Source organism: Coenobita brevimanus, chromosome 97, assembly GCF_032717465.1.
Source record: "Coenobita brevimanus isolate Jiangsu-jjx chromosome 97, ASM3271746v2, whole genome shotgun sequence".
Taxonomy (NCBI): domain Eukaryota; kingdom Metazoa; phylum Arthropoda; class Malacostraca; order Decapoda; family Coenobitidae; genus Coenobita; species Coenobita brevimanus.
In genome coordinates, this window is record NC_137050.1 from 13,221,957 (window position 1) to 13,242,784 (window position 20,828).

General features: G+C 42.0%; 1 protein-coding gene across 1 annotated transcript in view; it reads left to right on the plus strand.

Annotated features, from left to right (window-relative positions):
- The window catches only part of LOC145413828 (extracellular matrix organizing protein FRAS1-like), a 596,816-nt gene that overhangs the window by 108,161 nt on the left and 467,827 nt on the right, over positions 1 to 20,828 (plus strand). Inside the window, exons 12-13 of the mRNA XM_080283490.1 lie at positions 6,688 to 6,803; positions 13,772 to 13,918. Of these exons, the coding sequence (XP_080139616.1) occupies positions 6,688 to 6,803; positions 13,772 to 13,918 (263 nt within the window). The remainder of the gene's footprint in view (positions 1 to 6,687; positions 6,804 to 13,771; positions 13,919 to 20,828) is intronic.

Genomic DNA, 20,828 nt, shown 5'->3' on the forward strand with positions numbered 1-20,828 from the left:
CAGGGCAGTGAAATGGTGGGGGACAGGGCGACATGGATGCGATTTGTTTGTGGCCACCCCTTATGAGATAGAGGTGTCTGGCAATGGATGGATGGATGGATGATACTTTAATGCTTGGTAAAAGGTGAATAATTTTTGAATGATAATGGGTGGCAAGAGTCTGGGAGGAGTGGGTGAGATTTGGTATAATGGAAAAAGAAATGGGTGGAATAATTTATGAATGTAGTGAGACTCAGTGACATGATTGTACTGTTGACACAGTTTTGTTTTTTGGGGGAAAAACTCATGGTTAGAATAGTATCAGCATGTTCCACACAGTTTGTCTTGGATGATTAAGTAAAAAGGCAGTTTTTGTGATGATATGGTAACTGTAGTTGGTGGTATGGGGGATGATGAGACTGTAATTTTGGTAGGGGATTTAAGTGGTCATGATACTGCAGGGAGGGGATTTAAACGGTCATGTGGGTGCAGGGAGGATTTAAACGGTCATGTGGGTGCAGGGGGGGGGGAATTAAATGGTAATATGGGTGCAGAGAGGGGATTTAAGTTGTCATGCGGGTGCAGCAGCACAGGGATATGAAGGGGTGCACAGGGGATGCATGTATGGTACATGGAATGTGGAAGGTGAAAGGATACTAGAGTTCAGAGGAGCTGTGAACATAGTTGTATGCGACACTGTTTTTAGGAAAGGAGAGAGTGATTACATAAGAGTCTGGGGGTAATAATAACCAGATTGACAATATCCTGTAATGTGATAGAAAACATTAAGAGAAATACACTGAGGTCATTTGGCCATGTGGAGAGGCTGGAGAGCGAGAGACTAATGAGGAGAGTGTATGTGAGTGAGGTGGAAGGGGGGAGAGGGAGGGGGACGGCAAGGATGAGATGGAGGGATGGAGTGGAGAGGTGTATGAGAGAAGGGGATGTGAGCTGAGAACAGGACAATGAAGTGGTGAGGGGACAGGGTGACATGGAGGTGCTTTGTTTGTGGCCACCCTTTCCAGGATTAAAGTATCTGGCAATAGATTGATAGACAGACAAAATCCTGGTCAAGAGGACTAATATGAGGTTAGTAAAGTACTGGTATGTGAAAGTTATAGGGGGTAAAGAGTGTGTGCAGTAATGCAGGGAACTGATACGTGACATGGTCTTAAAGAACTGGGTACCGAAGAAAAGGACCTTTGCACCCAGGAGGAAAATATGGAAGTTGTAAAATGAAATCATATTTAAGGCCTGTTTATTTCAAGATGCCTGGACACATCGTGTTTTAAGTGACTGGAGGCCATAGGCAGAAGGAAATACAAACAGAGGAAGACAGTTTCAGAGTTGACATGTTGGATACATGTGGGGCAGGGAGTATTGGTTAACTCTTCTATTAGAAAGTTGGTCAGAAAATGGGTGAGAGTTTTTTGCCAGATGGGCATTGCACATCTGCTATAGTGGAGGGTGGATACAAACAAACAGTTCAGAAGAACCATGACCAGTGAAGAGGTGATGGAAAAGAGATGTAAAAGTGCAGTGAAATGACAGAGGTTGAAGGGAATCAGTAAGAGGAGGAAATGAAAAGCCTTTGATTCCACCCTGTTGAGAAGAGCTGTATATTTGGACTCCTCCCCCCCCCACACATTTGAGAGTTATATTCTACATGGGGTGAATAAGTCTGCTGTATGAAGTCTACAGCTGTGTGGGGATATAGAAGGCATGGAGTTGGCTTAGCACTCCTTCATCTCTTAGCAAATTTTTTCAAAGGGTAGTATGATCATTCCATGATATGGAGGCTTCATTTGAGGGAAGACATAAACAGGGTTTCATACTGAACGGAGGTTTTCTAAACTGTGCAGGGAACCGTGTCATTGTGAACTGCATTTTCTACAGTGTCACAAAGGGTCAGACTTACTGTAAACTGGGTGAGTGGTCTTCATTTAGTGTGAAACCTGGCTGTGACTTCTCACCACCCACAGATAAAATTAGATGGTGAGCAGAAACTATGGTTTATGAATGTACACTTGATTGATAATTTATTCATTTTTACTTTTGCCTCTGCTTTTTGAAACTGAATGAAATGTTTGAAAGTAATTTTTAACAACATTTCATATGTGTGTATGTATTCTCATACATTGATATGCCATAGAGACAAAGCTATATTTTTTCATTTTCGTTTATAATGGCTTGAACATGCTTGCATGCATTGGCCATGGTCACCTAATGTCAGATCTCCATGCTGCTTGATCTCTAGAAGCCTCTCTGTTCAGTCTCTTATCCCTGAGGTCATGCCGTATGACCTCATCCCAGGTCTTTAACAACTGCAGTGTGCAGTCCATTCAGAAACATTTTCCTTATTAAAAAGAGCTGGAAAAGCAGCCAAGCTTATCAAAAAAACATGATCATTTTGTGAAAGATAACTTTTTGGTCAAGAATGCTTACCTGGACATCTGCTATGTATGGTACATGGTTTTCTTTGTTCTGAATTTTTTACTGCCACTGTACTTAAATACAGTAATCATTACCATGTAAGCTGCTAATAATATAACTACCTTTAGTGATTCAGTTACAGAACTATTGGCATGTAATTATTTAACCCACACAGTCTACATCTGACCTCCTACTACTGTACTCATATTAATCACACATTGAGGCATCCTGAGTTTTTTTTTTTTTTTTCTTTTATAAGGGGAAACAATTGTATATCAAACTAGCTTTTGCCTTACCATATACTAGGTACCAATAAAAGATCAGGCAAAATTGAGCTGCATGCTTGGTGCATGAAATATCATGTCACCTGGTATTCAAAGCAAGCGGAGAGAGAGAGAGAGAGACAGACAGACAGACAGACAGAAAGACCCAAAGAAAATGCTCATAACACCTGGAACACTAATGCTGGTTTGAACAAAATGCAACCAAAACTATAGATTGAAGATAAAGGGCAGGAAAGGTCCCAGACAGCAACCAAAATTTAAACATAGAAAATAAAGGGGTACAGAAATGGAGCAGATATGAGGAGAGCATCATTGATTGGTACTCTAAAAAGAAATAACAACAAAATGCAGCTGTATTACACACCAGTGTATGTAATAGTTTGAGAATGCAGTTACTGTACTGAGAAAGGAGGAGGAGGAGAAGGAGGTCAAAAAGTTTTGAGCACCCAACTGTTATTGTTTTTTCAACACTAACATTAACTTCATTTTTGTTAAAGCAATATAGTATTAGGGGAGCCTAATGTAGTTAGAGATAAGAATACTAAGTTACTCAGACATTGAATTTGTAGAGGCCAGTAAGTTGTTTATGCTTGACCTAAAACACCAAAAGCTTATTTTCCCTTTCAATAGTATGGAAGCATGCATTCCATTCTCATATCCTTTGACTAATGCCAAAAAACTTTGGTTTAATCACACTTGCTCTAATGCTGTTCACAACAAGAAGAAGGCCTACGAAAGGTACCAGAGCCAGCCCACCCCTGAATCTCATCTTGTTATTGTTTCTGCCCGGAATTGTGCTGTCTGTTCCTCGCTCTGCTAAAAATAATTTCATCTGTACTAAATGCTCTGAACTCTCAAACTTGAATTCTTTTTGCTTCCTTTGGCAGCTTGACAAAAACCTTTCTAACAACTTTACCTCATTATAATTCCCTCCTCTTTTCCACTCTGATGGCTCTGTAGCTATTTCTTGTACTGATAAAGCAGGACTCTTCACTCAGACTTTCTCCTTCAGTTCCACTCTAGTTGATTCTGGTGCTGTCCCTCCACCTCTATCCCTCACTGACTTCCTCATGACATTAAGATTTCTTCAATTGATGTATTTTCTGCAGTCACTGGCCTCAGTACTAACAAGGCATAGAGTGCTGATGGAGTCTATCCTGTTGTCTTCGAGAATTGTACTTCTTTGCTTACACCCTGCCTAGGTAAACTCTTTTGTCTTCATCTATCAACTTGCACCTTTCCTTTTTGCTGGAAGTTTACTTTCATTCAGCTTGTCCCAAAGAAGGGTGATCAATCCCGACCCTCTTTGTATTTCAAAAGTTTTTGAATCTGTTCTTAACAGAAAAATTTTAAATCGCTATTCCTATCACAACCTTCTTTCTGATCATCAGTATGGGTTCCACCAGGGTTGCTCCACTGGTGATCATCTCACTTACCTTTCAGACTCCTGATCATCCTCCTTTCAGGACTTTGGTGAAAGCTTTGCCATTGCACTTGACATCTCAAAGGCTTTCTGTCGAGTCTGGCATAAGTCTTTAATTTCCAAACTATCTTCTTATGGTTTCTATCCTTCTATTTGTGCCTTCTTCTCTAGTTTCCATTCAGGTCGTTCTATAGCTGCTGTTCTAGATGGCTTCTGTGCTTATGCCCTTCCTAGGTAAACTTTTTTGTCTTTGTCTATCAACTTGCACCTTTCCACCTTGCTGGAAGTTTGCACTCATTCAGCTTGTCCCAAAGAAGGGTGATCATTACCAGCCCTCTAACTATCGCCCAGTCACTTTAACATCCTGTATTTCGAAAGTTTTTGAGTCTGTTCTTAACAAAAAAAACTTAAAGCATCTTTCCTATCACAACCTTCTTTCTGATTGTTTGTATGGGTTCCGCGAGGGATGCTTCACTGGTGATCATCTCACCTACCTTTCAGATGCCAGGTCATCCTCCTTTCAGGACTTTGGCAAAATCTTTGCCATTGCACTTGATATCTCAAATGCTTTCGATCGAGTGTGGCATAAATCTTTAATTTCCAAACTACCGTCTTACAGTTTCCATCCTTCTATTTGTGCCTTCCTCTCTAGCTTCATTTGAGTGTGGCATAAATTTTTAATTTCCAAACTACCGTCTTGCAGTTTCCATCCTTCCATTTGTGCCTTCCTCTCTAGCTTCATTTCAGGTCGTTTTATAGCTGCTGTTGTAGATGGCCACTGTTCTTCTCCTAGAGCTATCAATATTGGTGTTCCTTAGGGCTCTGTCCCATCACCAGTTCTATTCTTTTTATCCATCAGTGACCTTCTAAGTCGTACATTTAGCCTTGTCCACTCATATGCTTGACTCCACCCTTCACCATCTCCATGTGCTTCCCGCAGCGTCCATCTCGGCAGTTACTTGAACAAACAAGGGATGAGGCTATGACACACCTAATGTTTGACTTGGCTCATATCTCTGCCTCAGGTAAAAATAACCTTGTTTTTAATGCATCAGAAACTCTGTTCTTTCATCTACCAGCCCGACGGAATCCTCCACAAGAGTACCCTCTAATTTTTAGCAATATCCAGCTCAGTCCTGCATCATCTTTAAACTTACTGTACTTGGGGTTTCATTCTCTCAGGATTTATATTGGAAAGAACATATTACCTCTCTTGCAAAACCTGCTTCAAGAGATTGGGTGCTAAGCCAACTCCATACCTTCTTTACCCCTGCACAGTTGTTAACTTCATATGCGGGTTTTGTTCGCCATTCTAGAGTACAACTCTCATGTGTGGGGAGGCTTCCCACACACAGCTCTTCTCAGCAGGGTGGAATCAAAGGCTTTTTGTCTCATTAACTCTCCTCCTCATGTCGGCTCCTTTCAACCTCTGTCTCTTCGTCTCACTGTTGCATCTTTATCTGTTTTTTATCGCCACTTAAGTGGTCGCTGCTCCTCTGAACTATCAGCTTGCATCCCTCCACCACTACGGCGGGTACATAGCACCCATCTAGCAACAAACTCACATCCCTTTTCTGTCCAGCTCTCTAATGCAAGAGTTAACCACTACTCCCAGTCCTTCATTTATGCAACAGGTCAACACTGGAACTATCTCCTTCTGTCTGTTTTTCCTACTTCCTGTGATCTCTAGTCTTTCAAATGCAGTGTGTCCAGGCATCTCGAAATTAATGGAGCTTGAATTTGGCCCTCTTTTATTTTGTTTTTGTTTTTTCATAGAGAGAGCAGTTTGCAGGCCCTGGCCTTTGGTTTCTTCTTCCTTGCATTTAAAAAAAAAAAAAAGTAGAGGGAACTGACCAGTACAGTCATAAAGGAAGAAGTGCACTACACTGTGTAGTCATGGCCTTCGCTGCTGATGCAGAGTTTGTAATTGAACAGAGGTTGCTTTTTATCCTTAAGGAAAGAACCCAAGACAGAGAGCGTGTAAAGTTTCTCATTTATAGAGGAAATCTGCTGTATTGGTATTTTGCTTTCCTGCACTCAACTAGCCTGATTCCAGAAAATTTTGAGGGTAGTTTTGTATCAGTTTCTGTTTTAATGTGGTTAAAACACATATGTGTTTCCATGAACCTGTCAGTTTTTTGAAAATTCTTAGCTAGTACTGTAATTTAATCATGACTCCTGTTTTGTCTATCTGTCTGTATATATAGCAGTCTGTCCATCATTCATTTTTCTTTATGCCCCAACAGGAACCTTGGGACCTGGGTCTAGGCTTCTCAGTCCCATAATTTAAGGTGTGGGTAACCAGCCTCGCTCGACCCTAAGCGGCATCATGCAAACAGTAAACCTCAGTCATCCCTCATACATAAACCCTTACAGGCCACATTCAGACCACTAGGCATTCATTAATTTAATGGTTACCACCCAGCATTGCGAGTGGTTTCCTGGGTTACAGGAAACATGTGACATATCACACACTGTAATTACCTAAAGGCAACACTACATGAGTATGTAGATGGTGTTTGTGTGCACTAACTGCTGTATGACCCCTGTACCTTTGGTTAATTACAGATGTGTTGAGTGCTCTCAAGAAGATCAGGTGTTGGTCCCAGTTGGTAACACATTTACTGGCACCTGTAACAGTACTTGCCCCTCCAACTACAAGCTGCACCACCACACTTGTATTGGTAAGGTTGTGGCAGTCATGCAGTGGTTTTCAGTGTTGTTTGGGTTAAAAATTATTTGAGTTGTTTTTCCATAAGTGATTTATTTAAAGCCTATAGCTCATGAACATTTTAAAATTTTGTTCATGCTGTTTCTTGGTGATTTTAGTCAGCTTAAAACAGACTTTTTGAACTAGGCTAGATTATCATCATCATCATCATCATCATCATCATCATCATCATCCAGTCATGTGTTGCCGCATGAGGAGTATAGGAGCCCAGGGATAGGCAAGTTGGTCCTGACATTTAAGACAAGAGTGACCAGTCTCACTCATTCCTGAGCAGCATTACATGAGCAGTAAACCCCAACTATCCCTAGGATAGAAACCCCCACTGGTCAATCTGATTGGAGCACCTTTATTGCCCACTAAACCACCAGGTGCCATAATTTGGTTATATGGTTACCACCCAGAATTAGTATATGGTTTCCTAGTGTGCAGGAAACCATTTGGATTGTCACTCAGTGTAGAGTTACCCCTAGGCAGAAGGAAAAGGAAAGAATGAAGGAAAGAAAGACAGAAGAGGGAGTGTAGTCACCTGTAGGCAGAAGGAAGAGAAAAGTATGAAGTAAAGACAGAAGAGGAAGGAAGAGAGGAAAGGACAGTCTCCTGAGGGCAGCACTACATCGAGTGAGTGGATGGTGATTGCCCCCACTTACCACACCCAAGGCTAGATAAAGGTAAAAAAGGTAAAGGTGGGGGCAGATGCCTTGAGGTGCTTAGCTGTGGTGCTCTTCTCCATATCATAGGCCTTTGAGCCTGTGGTGAGCCATTCACCTGGTGGCTTGGACTATAGATAATTCATTTGTTTCATTATGCTTATGAAGGCTTCAACATGCTTGCATGCATTGATCTTGGTCACCTAATGGCAGGTCTTCATGCTGCTCGATCTCTGGCAGCTTCCTTATTCAGTCCCTTATCCCTGAGGTCACACTGTATGACATCCCAGGTCTTTTTTGGTATGCCTTTCATATGCCTACCCCCAACATTCACACTTCTCATTTTCTGCACCCAACTATTACACCCTATCCTCTCCACATGCCCCAGCATGTCAATCAACCCTTCTCATCACAATGCCAATACACCCATACCCTGATTTCAACCAGTGTTCTGTACCAGGGGGAGTATTCGGTCAGCAGAGGAAGGAAAAACAAATGAATTAAAAAAAAATATATTAATCCATACACCAGATTAATGGTGTCCTCTGTTCATAAAATATCTGTAACAATTAGACCTGAACAGCTGTGGGTTGAAGTTTGGAGGGAAACAACTCGGGGGAAGCGAGTTCCAGAGAGATGCAGTTCGGGGAATGAAAGAATTCTGATAGGCAGAAGTTCTGCAATATGACTGAGTGACATTCTAGTCATGAGTGCTACCAGATGCCTGTGTAGCATGAGGGAAGGCATGGAGAGGTGGCACCATGGACGCAACTTCATCCAATCATTTGTCTTAAAAATACCTGTAAAATAATGCAAGGGAGGCAGCATTCCTTCTTACTTGTAGGGGAGATAGTTTATTTGTAATGTCAGGGTTGTTAATAATTCTGACAGCTTTGTTCTGAATTTTGTCTGTTTTTTTAATGCAACCTCTCCAGAGGACTTTCTGACCACTACTTGGTGGTGGCCAGAATCAAGGTCCAATTAGAATGGAGAAATAGAAGAAGGGAAGGACGGGAAGAAGGAGTATTTGTAAGGAGAGTGGAAAGGTTACAAGAGGATGAGAAAAAGGCAGAGTATAAGAGAAAAGTGGAGGAACGATTGGGCAAATATGAATTGGAGCAGATGGGGGATGTGGAATGTGTATGCAGGATATTTACAGAAGAAATATGTGCAGCATGTGATGTGGTGTGTGGGATGAAGAGAAGATGGAGGGGTGTGCAAGGAACAGCTTGGTGGAATGAAGAGGTGAGACAAGCTGTTGCACAAAAGAAGAAAGTATACAATGAATTGATGAGAAATAGGGGCGTGGAAGAACTTGAGAGGCGGAAGAGAGAGTTATATGTAGAGAGAAAGAGAGAGGTGAAAAGATTAGTAAGAGAGAGTAAGAAGAGAGTGGATGAGGAATTTGGAAGGAACTTGAGTGTAAAGTGGAGGGACTGTAAGAAAATGTGCTGGATAGAGGTGAAAATAGTAAGACAGGGTGGAAGTTAAGTTAGCAGGGGAGTGAAAGATAAAAATGGTAGATTACCAGTGGAGAAGGGAGAAAAAGTGAGCAGATGGAGAGAACACTTTAAGGAATTGTTGAACACGGAGGATGGAAGTAATGCGAGTATAAGTGGCTGAGGAATGGCTGGGAGAAGGAGGGAGGTGAGAAGACAGGAAGAAATCAGTAGGATAGAAGTTGTGGAAGCAATGAAGAAAATTGAATTGGGGAAAGCCCCAGGAATTGATTGAGTGTGTGGTGAAATGCTGAAGTATGGGGGAGAAATAGTAGTAGAATGGATGTGGAAAATGTGCAGATTGGCCTGGGAGGAAGGTAGAGTCCCGGAGGATTGGAAGTCAGGTATAATTATTCCCTTGTACAAAGGAAAAGGGGAAAAAGAAGTGTGTGGTAATCATAGGGGCATCTGTCTTCTTAGTATAATAGGAAAAGTGTATGGTAGGATACTTATTGACAGAGTTAGAGAAAGAAGAGAGGAATTAGTTGGAGAAGTACAGGGAGGCTTTAAGAAGGGAAGAGGTTGTGTAGATCAGATATTCATTCTTAGATTTTTAGTGGAAAAGTTTCTAGAGAAAGGAAAGAAGTTGTATGCGCCTTTAATGGATTTGGAGAAAGCATATGACAGGGTGGATAGTCAAGGATTGTGGAAAGTATTAAGTATATATGGAGTAGATGGGAAGTTGTTGAATGCTGTGAAGAGTATGTATGATGGTGTGAAGGCTGCAGTGCGTGTGGATGGTGAACTGAGTGAATTTTTCTCTTTGAAGGTTGGGTTGAAACAGGGATGTGTCATGTCTCCATGGTTGTTCAGTCTGTACATGGATGGGGTAATAAAAGAGGTACAAGGTAGGGTAGTGGATGTTGGAGTGGCCCTGATGAGAGAGGGTAGTGTTTGGAAACTCCCTGTACTGTTGTTTGCAGATGATACTGTGTTGTTGAGTGAAGACGAAGGAGAGCTGCAAGGCTTGATGGATGAGTTTGGGAGAGTGTGTAAGAAACGGAATCTAAAGGTGAACGTAGGGAAGAGTAAAGTGATGGTCTTTGAGAGAGGTGAAGTCAGTGAATGTACAGCAAGGTTGGGTGGTGAGGAATTGGAAGATGTGAGTACGTTTAAGTACTTGGGTATTGTGATGAATAAGGATGGAGGTTTGGAGGGTAAAGTGCTTGAAAGGGTACAGCAGGGAAGAAAGGTTGCTGGTTCCTTGAAAGCAGTGACAAGAAGCAGGGAAGTGAGCATGGAAGTGAAAAAGTTACTACATGACAGTATTGTGATACCAACTCTAACGTATGGAAGTGAAGCTTGGACATTGCTGGAAGGATATAAGTCAAGAGTGAGAGGAATGGAAATGAGTTATTTAAGAGAAGCCTATGGAGTCACATGGAGAGACAAGCTGACAAATGAGGATATAAAGGAGCGTTGTGGTGTGGATGTGGATGTGATAGGAAGCGTTAGGAGGAACACACCGAGGTGGTTTGGCCATGTGGAGAGGATGAAGGGTGAAAGACTGACGAAGAGAGTGTACGTGAGTGAGGTGGAGGAGGAAGAGGGAGGGGGAGGCCGAGGATGAGATGGAGGAATGGGGTGGAGAGGTATATGAGAGAGGGGGGTGTGAGTTGGGAGCAGGGCAGTGAAATGGCGGGGGACAGAGCGACGTGGAGGCGATATGTTTGTGGCCACCTCGAATGGGATTGAGGCGTCTGGCAATAGATAGATAGATAGAACCTCTTCATATCCATTCCACAAGGGTGAGCAATATTCAAGCTAAGAGTGCACATGACTCTCATAAATTATAGCTAACTGCTCGTCAGTGAAGAAGTTACGGACTCTGTACAATAATCCAAGTTTTCCGTGTCCTTCCTCCATCCCCTCTCTTCTCCTCCATTTTTCCTACATCCCACACCATGCTCAGCACTGCCAGGTGTGTCTCTCTCTCCATCCCCTTGCCCACCGCTGGTTGTCTAACTCCCTGTTCCCCTACCCTCCCCCACCCCACCTTGTCTTGTGAGTGTGTGTGTGTGTGTGTGTGTGAGAGAGAGAGAGAGAGAGAGACTGAGAAAGTGAGTCAGTGAGTGAGAGAATGAGTCAATGAGGGCAAGTGAGAAAGTGAGTCAGTGAGAGTGAGTGAGAGAATGAGTCAATGAGGGCAAGTGAGAAAGTGAGTCAGTGAGAGTGAGTGAGACTGGATGGAGAGGGGCTAGTAGGGTAGTTTGGCTTTCTTGTCCCTTTGCCCTCCCCCACCCCTGCTTATCTCTCTCCCCATCCCCCTGCCCTCCTTCACCTCTACTTGTCTCCCTTCCCATCCCCCCACACTCCCCCATCCTCACTTGTCTCCTTCACCCCACTCCAGCTTGTCTCCCTCCAGTCCCCCCACCCTCGCCCACCCCAGCTTGTCTCCCTCCAGTCCCCCCACCCTCGCCCACCCCAGCTTGTCTCCCTCCAGTCCCCCCACCCTCCCCCACTCCAGCTTGTCTCCCTCCCCAGTCTCCCACCTCCGCTTGGCATGCTGCCAGCTGCCTGCCTGTCAGTTGCCCTGAAGCACCTCACACAACACATCCCACCCACCTTACCTTCCTGTATGTGATGTTTGATGTCTCTTTTTTTTTTTTTTGGCATAAGTCTTGTTTATGAGGATAATAAAATTACCTATGGTGTTTCTGTGTCAGCCTCTACTGGATGAGTATAGTATATGAGAGTTTAGGTTTTGGCCTGAAAGTATCCCTGGATTTTCTCGGTATCTTATGGAGATACTGCTTTGATATCTGACATACCTAACATCTTTTGTTCCTTTGATTACTTTATATCTTAGTGACAGGAAAATAAGAGTAAAAGTAGATGATGTATATTCCAATTTCCACTCAATTAAAGCTAGTGTGCTGCAGAGATCAGTTCTGGTGCCAACCCTATTCTTGGATCATATGAATGATCTCTTATCTGTCACCCACAATCCTCTCCACCCATATGCAGATGACTCAACACCTTGGGTTTTGACTCTTGTTTACTAGTGGCTGAGTTTCCTTTTTAAGAGTGATGATTGTGAAGCCAGTTACCAAGCTTGTAGCTACTTTTCGTTCATGGTAGAACCTCCCAGCATTGATGATAGCCATCCATCTAGTACATATGATCCAAGGTATAGTTTTTGGCTTCAGTTTTAAGTGGAAATTTTCCTAACTTTACGAAGTAGAGGTATGGAAAAGTAGTGTTGGTAATTATTTTCCTTTATCATCTGTGATGACTTTCATCATCAGAGGTGTGTGAAATGAAAGCTTTTATTGTCGTCATCATCATCATCATCATCATCCAGTCCTACGTTGCCCCATGAGGAGTGTAGGAGCCTGGGACTAGGCAAGTTGTTCCTGACATTTAAGATGAGAGTGACCAGCCTCACTCATCCCTGAGTGGCATTTCGTGAGCAATAAACCCCAACCACCCCTTTGATATAAACCTTCACTGGCTCAGTCCGATTGGAGCGCCGTAATTGCCCACTAAACCACCAAGCGCCAAAATTGGATTATATGGTTACCACCCAGTGTAGTAAATGGTTTCCTTGTGTACAGGAAACCATTTGGCTTGTCACTCAGTGTATAGTCACCCACAGGCAGAAGGAAGAGGAAAGAAGAAAGGAAAGAAAAACAAAAGAGGGAGTGTAAAGTCACTTGTAGGCAGAAGGACGAGGAAAGAATGAAGGAAAGACAGAAGAGGATGGAAGAAAAGAAGGATGGAGGAGAGGAAAGGGCAGACACCTGAGAGCAGCACTACATTGAATGAGTGGATGATGAGTGCCCTCACCTAGCTTTTATTGTACATGTTCCAAAGCCTTTAAGCCTCTTCACTGCTGCTCACCTCAATATACATCTCCTTCCCACCCACCCCCGTGCCAGGATGTCATAAATTTTTCACAGAGTTTCTGTATTCACATTTTTGGTATAGACCTGTTGATTGGGATCAGGCATACCTGGAATTGAGAAAAGAAATACCATAATCACTCCACCTGTGTTACTGGTATTTTAGCTCAGAGATAATGACAGGAATTTTCATAGGATTTTTTTGTATGGAAAAATTGTTGTGGCTACTCATACTTCCTCAAACATGCTGAAAGGTGTAAAGAATAAAATATAAAATTAGCAGATGCATAAACTAGTGAAACAAATAACTTTTTTTGCCAGAAGATTCATTTTGCATCCGGATTTATGTAGTGACATTATGTCTAGGAACATGGATGGATACGTCTGTTGAAAGATAGATATCCTGTACGTGAAGAATATGAAATTCATAGTAGCTTTAGAAATACATCCTACCATTGTTACACGTAATGGTGTACTGGCATGGTATGTGTCTAGGTACATACTAGGAGAATCATATAGGATGCCAGGTGCCACAAATTTCCTTGAAATTCCTGGGGATTTATTGTGCAGTTTTTGATAGTGCTGTCACAATTGATGCCTCCTGCAGTTTGTGTCCATTGCATCTGTCAGTGCCTCTAGAAGTGAAGGAGTTAAGTGTCCATTTTATTGCTGTTTACCATATTAGCATTCATCATCCCAGCATTTATTGGCCTCAGAGGAGTGGAAATGGCAAGAGATGGAAAGCGTCTTGAAGTCTGCACACCTATTTCTTTATGAACCTCCATATCATATATCTGTGTCTGTTCTGTCTCTAACTAAACCCCTGGTTGAATGGTTGTCATACTCCGTAATATATTTTCCACCGAATCCCTTCTTCTGCGGATTATACCTTTTGTTTTCAGCTTATTTCTCATCCCTCTTCAACACCAGCTCCTCCTCGTGGCTGCAAGGTGTGGCATGTATCAGAACCCCAGGTGTGTCAGAGATGTGAAGTAGGATGGCTGGAACAAAGAGGCAGTTGTGTAAAAGCCTGTGGTCTTGGCTACTATCAACACAAAAAGAAACCCATGTGTCTTGGTGAGTGGGCAATAGTTTTTTTTCTTTCTGCCATATCATTGAATGAAGATGCTAAATGATATGGCAAACTGATACTCCCCTTTAACACAAGTTTCCCACATATTCTTTCAAACCAGTGAAACAAGTTCTATTTACTGTACCTTGAGTTAGATGCCTTAATCCCAGAGGAGGTGGCCTCAAACAGAATGACTCCATGCCATCCTCTCCTCCATTATCCAGCATCACTCTCTCTATCTCACACTGCTGTCATCCATATGCCTCTCCACTCTACACCTCATCCTCAGTCTCTCCACACCTTATTTACATTCTCTAAGTAAATCTCTCATTCTTCATTCACTCACTCCACATGGCTAAACCACATGACCTCATGAGCTCCTGTCAGATAACTAATTTCCACTCCTCTCTCTGTTGACTTGTGTCTTTCCAGCATAGTCCAGGCATCACTTCCATATACAGTACTTACATGGGGATGAGAATACAGTAATGTCATAGAACAACTAATTTATTGTATGTGGAGATCAGAATACAGTACTGTACTGTCATTGAACAACTAATTTACTGTACCTCCATGCTCAGCATGCTCAGTGTACTCTCAACCCTTCTTCCCAGCTGAACCCATTCTTGCACTTCATCCTCTCCTCTCTCATCCTTGCTCGTCAGTAATTGCTCTTTTTAGGTATCTGAGGACACTCTTGTTCACTTTTCCTGGCCATTCATCCCCAATACACACTTTGTGACATCAGTTATCTATGAAAATAAATCGACATTATGCTTGCTACGTTCACATACTAATTTTTCTCATTTTGATTCCTGGTTCATATTAATGATCTCTTATCTGTCACCCACAATCCCATCCACTCATATGCAGATGACTCAACACTACATAATTCATTCACACTCAGACACCCATTTACAAAGTCTAATATCTCTACCTCTCAACTCTGTACAGCCATCTACCTAATCAAGACCTATCTACGATCAGTGAATGGAGATAAAACAACCTTGTCTCATTTAATGCAAGGAAAACTAAATATACAATTTACTGATAGACAGATATTGCCAGATTCGTACATTACCTTCAGTGCTACTAATATTCCCATCTCCAAAAGTATTGAAATTCTCGGTGTTTCACTTAACAATGCCCTCAGCTGAACCTCTCATGTTAGATCACTTGCTAAAACTGCCTCAAGGAAACTTGGATTATTGTACAGAGTCTGTAACTTCTTCACTGACAAGCAGTTAGCTATAATTTATAAGAGTCATGTGCCCTCTCAACTTGAATATTGCTCACCCTTGTGGAATGGATGTGGAGAGATTGCATTCAAACAACTAAACAAAATTCAGAACAAAGCTGTTAGAATTATTAACAACCCTGCCATTACAAATAAACAACCTCCCCTACAAGTAAGAAGGAATGTTGCCTCCCTTGCATTATTTTACAGAAATTTTTATGGCAAATGCTCAGACGATGTTGTGTCCATGGTGCCACCTCTCCATGCCTTCCCTCATGCTACACGGGCATCTGGTAGCACTAATGACTGGAATGTCACTCAACCATAATGCAGAACTTCTGCCCATCAGAATTCTTACATTCCCCGAACTGCATCTCTCTGGAACTTGCTACCCCAGAGTTGTTTCCCTCCAAACTTCAACCCACAGCTGTTCAAGTCTAATTGTTACAGATATTTTATGATCAGAGGACACCAGTAATCAGGTGTATGGATTATTTTTTTTTATTCAATTGTTTTTCCTTCCTCTGTTCTGTTATTTAAAAAAAAAAAAAAAGTCTTACATACATATCCACACTCTGCTTCTTAATTCCCTTTCATCTTCACTTTAATTTGAATGGCAAATTGCAGTTTGATTCATGTGTGTGTGTGTATATATATATATATATATATATATATAGATAGATAGATAGATAGATAGATATAGATATATAGTAAAACTTCGATATAACAGACTTCAGTAGACCAGAATTCGCTTTTATCGGACTCAAGGAGCTACCGGACTAAATTCTTATATGTCGGAAAAAGTCCAATAAAGCCAGAAGCAGTCCGGACTGCCTAACCACTTCAGCTATGTTCACCTCAATAAGGTAAATAAAAGACATGTTTGTCAGTGTACAGCACAGTATTATTATGTATATATTACACCATTTGATTAATGTAGTGAAGTTATAACACAGTATAGTACCGCAGTGGTAGTCAGAACAGTTTGAAAACCATTTGTGTGATCCGGACTAATGTCTGATGTATCAGAAGAAGTCCGGATTAGCGGTGGGAAGTCCAGATGTCGCTTTTATCGGAATTTCGCATTTTTCGGAATGGCTTGGGCCCCTATTTGTCTGTTGTAGTGAGATCTTACTGTATATATATATATATATATATATATATATATATATATATATATATGTATATATATACAGTTATCACTCCAATATCCGATGTAATAGAGCCATAGATAGGTCCGGATATTGGTTCTGTCCGGATATTGGGCCCCAGCTTATGGACTTCTACTTATGGACCCTAACTCAGAGAAACACCTATACAACTCCCTTTGGACATGCATAGCACCTATTTAAGACCCAAATCACACCAATAAGGCACATAAATGACTGAAATAAATGCAAAAGAAACATAAAACGAGGGTTTAGAAGTAGATTCATACAATAATAAACATTCTGGTGACTGGCTCCTGGACTGGTACTTATGGACCCTAACCTAGCCTAACTCAGAAAAACACCTTCCTACTGCACATGCATAGCTCCTAACACCCTATTCACACCAATAAAGGGCATTAAAGAGTGAAATGAGGTAAGTATAGTATGGAAAAAAGTACAGTATGAAACATTCTTATGTCCGGATAGTGGGGATGTTCGGATATTGGGCGTCCGGATATTAGAGTGATTACTGTATATATATATATATATATATATATATATATATATATATATATCCATCCATCCATCCGTCCATCCATCATCTAATCCTAGGTTGCCCCATGAGGAGCGTAGGCAAATTGGTCCTGACATTTAAGATGAAAGTGACCAGCCTCACTCATCCCTGAGTGGCATTACATGAGCAATAAACCCCAACCAACCCCTAGATATAACCTTCACTGGCTCAGTCCGATTGGAGTGCCTTAATTACCCACTAAACCACCAGGCACCATAATTTGGTCATATGGTTACCACCAAGCATAATAAATGGTCTCCTGGTGTACAGGAAACCATTTGGCTTGTCACACAGTGTACTCACTCACAGGCAGAAGGAAGAGGAAAGAAGAAAGGAAAGAAAAACAAAAGAGGGAGTGTAAAGTCACCTGTAGGCAGAAGGACGAGAAAAGAATGAAGGAAAGACAGAAAACGAAGGAAAGAAGGAAGAGAGGAAAGGGAAGTCACCTGAGAGCAGCAGAACATCAAGTGTGTGGATGGTGAGCGCCCCCACCTACCACATTATATATATACAGTATATATATACCTGTATGTATATATATATATATATATATCAGTGCGTGAATCGCATAGTACATGAATGACCAAAAATCATAACCATAAAACTTTTAATGCATGAGTTTTGCCCACAGTATGCGAGGCAGAGGCAAGGGGTGGCCCAAAACCGCTATTTTCCCAGACTGTGCTACCCTCCTTGCTCGCATGATGCGCCCATTGTGACTTAGAGGCTCATGGAGAAGGTGCTTAAGAGGAGTCTACAGTAAGATCTCGTCAATAACCAGTGGTGGGCAGCGCAAACAAAGAAGGACTTTGCGCAAGCGCAAAGCGCAATCCGCAGTTCACTACTTTGCGCAAGCGCAAATGCGCAATCTGACAAATATTTAGCTTGCGCAGTGTCGCAAAGCACAAGCACAAACCATTTGCATATATTTTTGGGAATTACTGAAAATATTAAGATATTTAAATAAAACAGCATACCTACATACTTGCTTTTTTTTATTATTATTATTTTCTATTGTAATTTGCGCAAGTGCGCAATCTAATATTTAGCTTGTGCAATGTCGCAAAGCACTAGCACAAATCATTTGCATATATTTGTGGGAATTACTGTAAAATATATATTGGTATAATTAAATAAATTACTAAATTAGCAACCTGCCCACCACCTGCGGTGACTGAGGTACGGTAGGTCGTTGTCCGGGAAAAACAGTCTATATTTACCAAAGCACTGGCAAAGATCACGTGATTACTGTATCGTCAACTCTCTCTCTCCAACAGAGGAGGGAGGGAATGGAGAATAAGAGAGAGAGGAGGGAAGGAATGGAGAATAAGAGAGAGAGGAGAGATGAAGTTTATGCCATATCTCCTCACTCAAAGGGACGCCCTTTTGCCATTCCCGTATTTAGTCTCTCTCTCTCTCTCTCTCTCTCTCTCTCTCTCTCTCTCTTGTCTTGTCAAGACAGTTTATTTAATAATTCAATATAGATATACTGTACAATAGCATATGTAATTCGTTACAAAAAATAAAAAATCATGAAAACAGAGTATTTAAATAAATATCCACTGCCTAATGAATTATTAGGCTGTGGATATTTGATTTAAATAACATGTTTTAATGGTTTTTGTAAGGAATTGCATATGCTAATCTTAATAAATAATGTATATTTATTATTATTTACTAATAATAATAATTTAAAAAATATTAAAAATACAATATCTCTGTTGAAGCATATTAAGAAATGCTACTACCCCTTTCCCTCCCGCCTGCCCCCACCAACCCACCTTTGCGACCCGCCCCAGCCTCCCCATCTATTGTCCAGCCATGCGGGAAGCTCCCAAGACCATGTGTCCCCTGGATTGTGCAGTGCGCAATCCACAGGGCAGATGCGCAAGGCAGGTGCGCAAGCGCAAATTTAGTTGTGCAAGCGTAACTAAGTTTGCGCTTGTGCACCTGCCTTTTCGTGTGCGCAAGCGCAAAATTGTGTATGGTCTCGTGCTGTGCGCAGTGCGCAAACGACATCACTGGATCATCTCAAGGGTGTGCAATTGCGCTTTGCGCAAGTGTTTGCACACCTGCCCAGCACTGCCAATAACGATTTCAGCAATAACGTTTTCGGCATTAATGGTAAGTTAGAAAAGAAATCCAGTTTCTATAATAACATTTGAATTCACTTGAATGATGGTTATTTTGTGAATGCCAAGTTGTTATACTGCAAATACATCCATAACAAGATGAGGAATGAAACAAACAAGAAGAGATGAAGGAAACTGCCGAAAACGTGAGCAGTAACGTGGAGGAGATAGAGGATCCTCCCCTCACCATCTTCCCTGACTCGCCTGCTGCCATCCCCTCAACCAGCACTGCCCCACCTTACTCACCAGCTGCCTCCCCCTCTACCTCCAAAAGCCTCACCTGACTTAATTGCTTCACCTGGCATGCCTGCAACCCCCACCATAATGACTTGCTGCATTCTGGAAGAAATATAACATTCGACAGGCCATAAATTTCTTCGTCAAAGCCTGGAATAATACAACACTGGCAACCATTAAACACAGGTGGTGCAGCTGGGGCAGCGAGGGCACTCTAAGTGTGTTGCTGCACCTCAGAACCCCTGCTGTTCAAGTTCATCAGGCCTGTCATGTACTGTTTTTAAGGTGACTGACCATATTTTTGTTATTTTAGCTGTATGTGTAGTATATATCTTTAAAATTTTCCCATTATTACATCACTAAGGTTAAAAAGATATCAAGGTTTGAGGGGGGTCCCGCCCATATGTTATATTTCCCTAAAGATTATGTACTCACAGTACGCGAAATCACAGTGAGCTAGGTTGTGGACCACCCATCCACTCGTGTACAGGGAGTCCCCGATAAACGAAAGGGTTAGGTACCTTTAAAATCTTTTGCATATTGATTTTTCACATATTGAAGCGTTTTTCCCCTTAAGAAACTTAAGAAAATGAGGATATGTGTTCCAGGAGCCCCCCCAAAACTGTCAACTAACTACTGTATACTGTACTAGGCTGGTTGTAAGCTCTTAATTCTACAGTAGAAATGTTAATCCTCTCTCTCTAACCTGCCCCTGATCTCCATGGCACGTTCTTGAATAAGCGTATGCATATTCAAGAACGTGAGAGAGGAATCCTCTTCTGCTGACAGTCCTCCATCCACGTTAACAGCAGCAGTTCCATTTTCTCCATCCTGCTGCTTCATGTCCATGTGGCCTGGCAAGCAGCAGGTGAGCTTGAAAAAGAGGTTGCCATCTTCTTATAAATCTCTTTCTTCTTCGTAACTGTACCAACAGTGGACACAGGTAAGGACATGGCATGCCTGATCTCACTCACTCCCTGGCCTTCCTCGTGCCTCTTGATAATTTTGAGCTTGTGCTCCAGCATCAGGGTCTGGTGTTGCTTCTTCTTGAGAGGCTCTACAGAAGATGATGGTGAAGGTGAAGGACGTTTGGGTGGCACGATGCAAGATGCGAAAGCGTCTCAGAGTCCAGAAGGCATGCACTACACAGCTGGGGAGCGGGAACAGTCTGGGACAAAGCGGAGGTAGTTGCTTGCCTCGCCATGCATGATAGTGGCGCTGCGGCTGGCCGCGTACAAAATTTGAAATACAGTAATCACTCCAATATCCGGATCAATAGAGCCATCGGTAGGTTCGGATATTGGTTTTGTCCGGATATTGGGCCCCAGCTTATGGACTTGTACTTACGGACCCTAACACAGAGAAACACCTATACAACTCCCTCCGGACATGCATAGCACCTATTTAACACCCAAATCACACCAATAAGGCACATAAATGACTGAAATAAATGCAATAGACACATAAAATGTGGGTTTAGAAGTATGTTCATACATTAATAAACATTCTGGTACTTATGGACTCTAACCGAACCTAACCTAACCGAACCTAACCGAACTCTGAAAAACACATTCCTACTGCACA